This window comes from Lipotes vexillifer, unplaced genomic scaffold (assembly GCF_000442215.2).
Source record: "Lipotes vexillifer unplaced genomic scaffold, Lipotes_vexillifer_v1.1 scaffold987, whole genome shotgun sequence".
In the NCBI taxonomy this organism is placed as follows: domain Eukaryota; kingdom Metazoa; phylum Chordata; class Mammalia; order Artiodactyla; family Lipotidae; genus Lipotes; species Lipotes vexillifer.
This window is the reverse complement of record NW_006787426.1, coordinates 1,657,387-1,661,108: the sequence shown is the minus strand read 5'-3', so window position 1 is coordinate 1,661,108 and position 3,722 is coordinate 1,657,387. Positions and strand designations below refer to the sequence as shown.

The 3,722-nt window shown below is 34.6% G+C and overlaps 1 protein-coding gene across 2 annotated transcripts in view; it reads left to right on the top strand.

Annotated features, from left to right (window-relative positions):
- Nucleotides 1-2,729, top strand: part of SEH1L (SEH1 like nucleoporin) — a 23,403-nt gene extending 20,674 nt beyond the window's left edge. Inside the window, exon 9 of one of the 2 annotated variants that reach the window (XM_007460045.1) lies at nucleotides 450-2,729. In XM_007460045.1, coding sequence (XP_007460107.1) covers nucleotides 450-462 — 13 coding nt within the window. In that variant the 3' untranslated portion in view covers nucleotides 463-2,729. The remainder of the gene's footprint in view (nucleotides 1-449) is intronic. The other variant, XM_007460044.1, reaches the window with a different exon arrangement.
- Nucleotides 2,730-3,722: the final 993 nt, after the last annotated feature.

Here is a 3,722-nt window from a genome sequence, read left to right as displayed (position 1 = left end):
CGCAGGATCCAGAAGCGCAGGCTCAGCAGCCATGGGTCACGGGCCCAGCCGCTCCACAGCATGTGGGATCTTCCCGGGCCGGGGCATGAACCTGTGTCCCCTGCATCGGCAGGCGGACTCTCAACCACTGCGCCACCAGGGAAGCCCTCAACTATTTTTATATTGTTATATTTTTATAAAGGAGTCCTGCTTTTTGATTTTTAAGTATTTGCATGAAAACAACTTCAGGTTACCATAGAAGATATCAGATTATAAAGATTATTTCATGAAGCAAAGATACTAGTGTTAATTTTTTTTTAAAAAATCCGGTTTTTGGTTGCTGCCTGTACTGCATATTTTCTTTTGTAAAGAGCTTTGAAATTTTGATGTGTTCTTATTGTGCCAATAACCATGTGTGTTAGATCTGTGATGCATTTTCCCTTCTCCATTTGTATTATGTCCTTTAACAGAAAGCACAGCTGAGTACCAGCTAACTGGAGTAACTTTGCTGTTTTGCTGCTTGTTGCATGCACACAGGAATGGGAAGCAAGCTCCTTTTCCCCTTCCCCAGCGCCGTTTGACCTCTCCCAAGATACACCAACAGCCTGCTTACTACTAAACGCAGTCCAAAAGGCCTTTAAAAATACAGTGTATATCTCTTTTTTTTGTGCTAGCCAGTTTATTGACATTATTTGAAACTTTTGAAATATAAATGGAGAGGCTTTTTGTTGAGACATTGTCACCAAAACAATTTTTTGAAATGTTTCTGAAATGAACATGGGTTTTAAAATTAAAGGATTGTTACCATCCTCATTGCTAGTTGGGAGGAGGGAAAATATCACTTTATTCCATCTGGAGACTATATATAGACTTATGTCTTTTATTTTCTAAAACAGTAAGCTAAAATGAATTTTTATAATTTTAATTTGAAGATTGAATATTTTTCATAAAGATTGTTTTGAGTGCTAATTTGTTTACCTTTTGTAGAACTGGTTTATACATTATATTATTCAGTACAACTCTGTTATTTCTTTGTAATGTTTAAAAAGTATTAGTGAAGGAGTGAGAGTAGTAGTGAAAGTAACTTGACTGTACAGTTTGTAGCCAAACAACATTTGGTATTGCTTCATTTATAATTTAGAAGTAAAATGAAAACATCTTTGTAAGTTTTCAGTTCATATTCACTAAAGAGATAAATATTTCTAATATGTGCTTGTATATTTTTATGGTGTGATTTCATGGCTTAAGTTTTCCTTCAAGTCAAAATTTGGAAACATAGTATAAGAAGCAGATAAAACTCTGCTAAAATTGTGCATGCATGTTAACCTCCACATTCCATGTCCCAGGATTTTCTTAATTTTGTTGGCTGCTTCATTTAGTTCATATCCTCTGATGACAAAGCTATAAATCTTTTTTTGAGACAATGCTAAAGTATTACGGGTAAGTTTTAAAATGGCAGAAGAATAACAATAGGACATATTTTTGAGCCCTTTTACTTATCAAAATTTTGTACTAATCTTTTTGCAGAAAAACATCTAAGTACATTCAAAGATTGTGTTTCTTCAAAAGTATGTTGCAATAGCTGGCCATACTATGTGAAAGTCTATCTGAATTGGTCCTCAGTATCATGTATGCACTAAAAAATGTGCTGCTGCTACAAGTGAAGTGTTGCTTAAAGAAAAAGCTTATTTGATTTGTAAATTACAGGAGAGCATCAATATGTTTCTGAGAGACTAGAAAATGTTTTAAATTATAAAATTAATGTCTTTTTTGTAACATACTGATAATTTTTTTTAACATTTTAAGTTTAACAGATTGTATTTCTGTTTTCAAGTTCTATACTTGCTTAAGTGAGCCTGATTTGAGTAAGGGTCTTGATTTTGCTATTATGTTCCGTTAGTTTTGGCATGAATATAGTAAAGCTTTTTTTTCTAGCATGTGTTTTTTCCTCTTTGGTTCTCTTTGTATTTACTACTTTTCTCTTTTTCTTCTGTTTTTTCTTTTTTTTTTTTTCTGTTGTTTTTGTTTTGTTTTGGTGTTTTGTTCCTGTCTTCATTGTTTCAGGTATTTCTTTCCCCCTCTGGATTCCCCACGGGCTGGATCGAGATGGTCCAGTTATGCCCAGCTCCTTCCTCCTCCTCCTCCTCCTCCTCCTCTGATAGAGCACTCTTGCGATGCTGACACTGCCAGCCTCCAGTATCCTCACCCTCGCAGACGATCTCTCTCTCGGCCTCTTAATCCCTTACCTGAGAATGAAGGGGTTTAAAAAACACTGATTTAACACTTAAAGGCCTTATTCAAGTGCTTGTAAATGCTTTCATTCCTGGCTTTTTGTTTTTCTTCATTTTCTTTCAGAAGATTTTTCTAATTTAGGGTCTGTCTTGCATGTATTACAACCAGAACATGGTGTTTGGAACCCAAATGTGTCTGTGCTTCTGCATCAAAGGAATATTTGCTTCATTGGTTGATAACCTTTGATGAAATATGAGATGTGTACACATAAACATTAACTGTGAGAGTTACACACAATAGCTGACTTCAAAGTGCCTGTTCTGTACATTTTATTTTGAACTGTTATGGCGTTAAGTTTCTTATGGTTTGTCATACTGGTTAATGTGAAAGCATATCGTTATAAAGTTAACTTTGCCTTTGAGACATAATAAAAAATGTTTTTGATTTTTACAGGCTAATGTTGCAACTGACTAGTTTGTAAAATAAATCATTCCTGTGTATAAAGCAGCAAAACATAATACGGACTGTTTGGTCTTTTTTTTTTTTTCTTCTTTTAAAGGAAACTGCCTTTCACTACTTGGAATTATTGTTTAAAGCTTTTGTAATTATTCTCCAAGTAGATTATTTAATAAAATATATTTTTAAAGATATGAATCTTGCCATATAAAAATAGAATGTAGTTTATTTGATGGTTGGTAAAGCTTATTTATATCTCCTTAAAATATCATATTGCTAAAAAAAAGATTCAAACAATCAGAAATTAGGGGATGATCATGGCATTTATTTAGAAGGTAGAAAGTTAGTATGCAGACTAACATCTAGAATCAACAAATGTCTACTTGGCATTTGAACTACTATTTGAACAGCATTTCATGTGTCAGCTGATCACACAGATGGTATAGTTGTTATAAATGTATATTATAACTTATAATCTAATTTTCAAAGACACTCTCCTATCAATAGACACTTTCCTGTCAAACCCCTAGAGCTCCTTAACATGCAAAGGATAAAGAGCTTATAAAGTATATTGTATTTTAATTTAAGGCAAGGTCTTCCTTCTGTTAAAGGACTTGTTTTAGACCAGTAGACTTGTCGAATTTCAAAGCAAGAGGTCTCACTTTAAGTCTGGATCTAGCTCAGAATTAAGAATTCAGGTCTTTTAGATTTCAATCATTATTGAGGTATGTGGGGTAGGATGGGGTAATGAATTGAGACAGGCCCTCCCATTTAGTGAACATTGGGCATCTTCTACATGCAAGATACTGTGCTAAACACTTTGGGATATGTAAAAAAAACAGGTAGTCGGCACACATTCATTCTAGTGGGAGAAGGCATTTACAGAATTTACAAAGGGTAGTGAGGATTCAGCTTCATAAAAAAGGTTGAACGGTACAGGAGGCATTAAAGAAAGTGATTTTTATGAGTCAGCAGGATTTGGAAGGGATGTGGGATTGTGACATGTTGGAGTACTTAAAGTGGAAGAGGGCGGAGTCCAGGGTGATGGCCCAAAT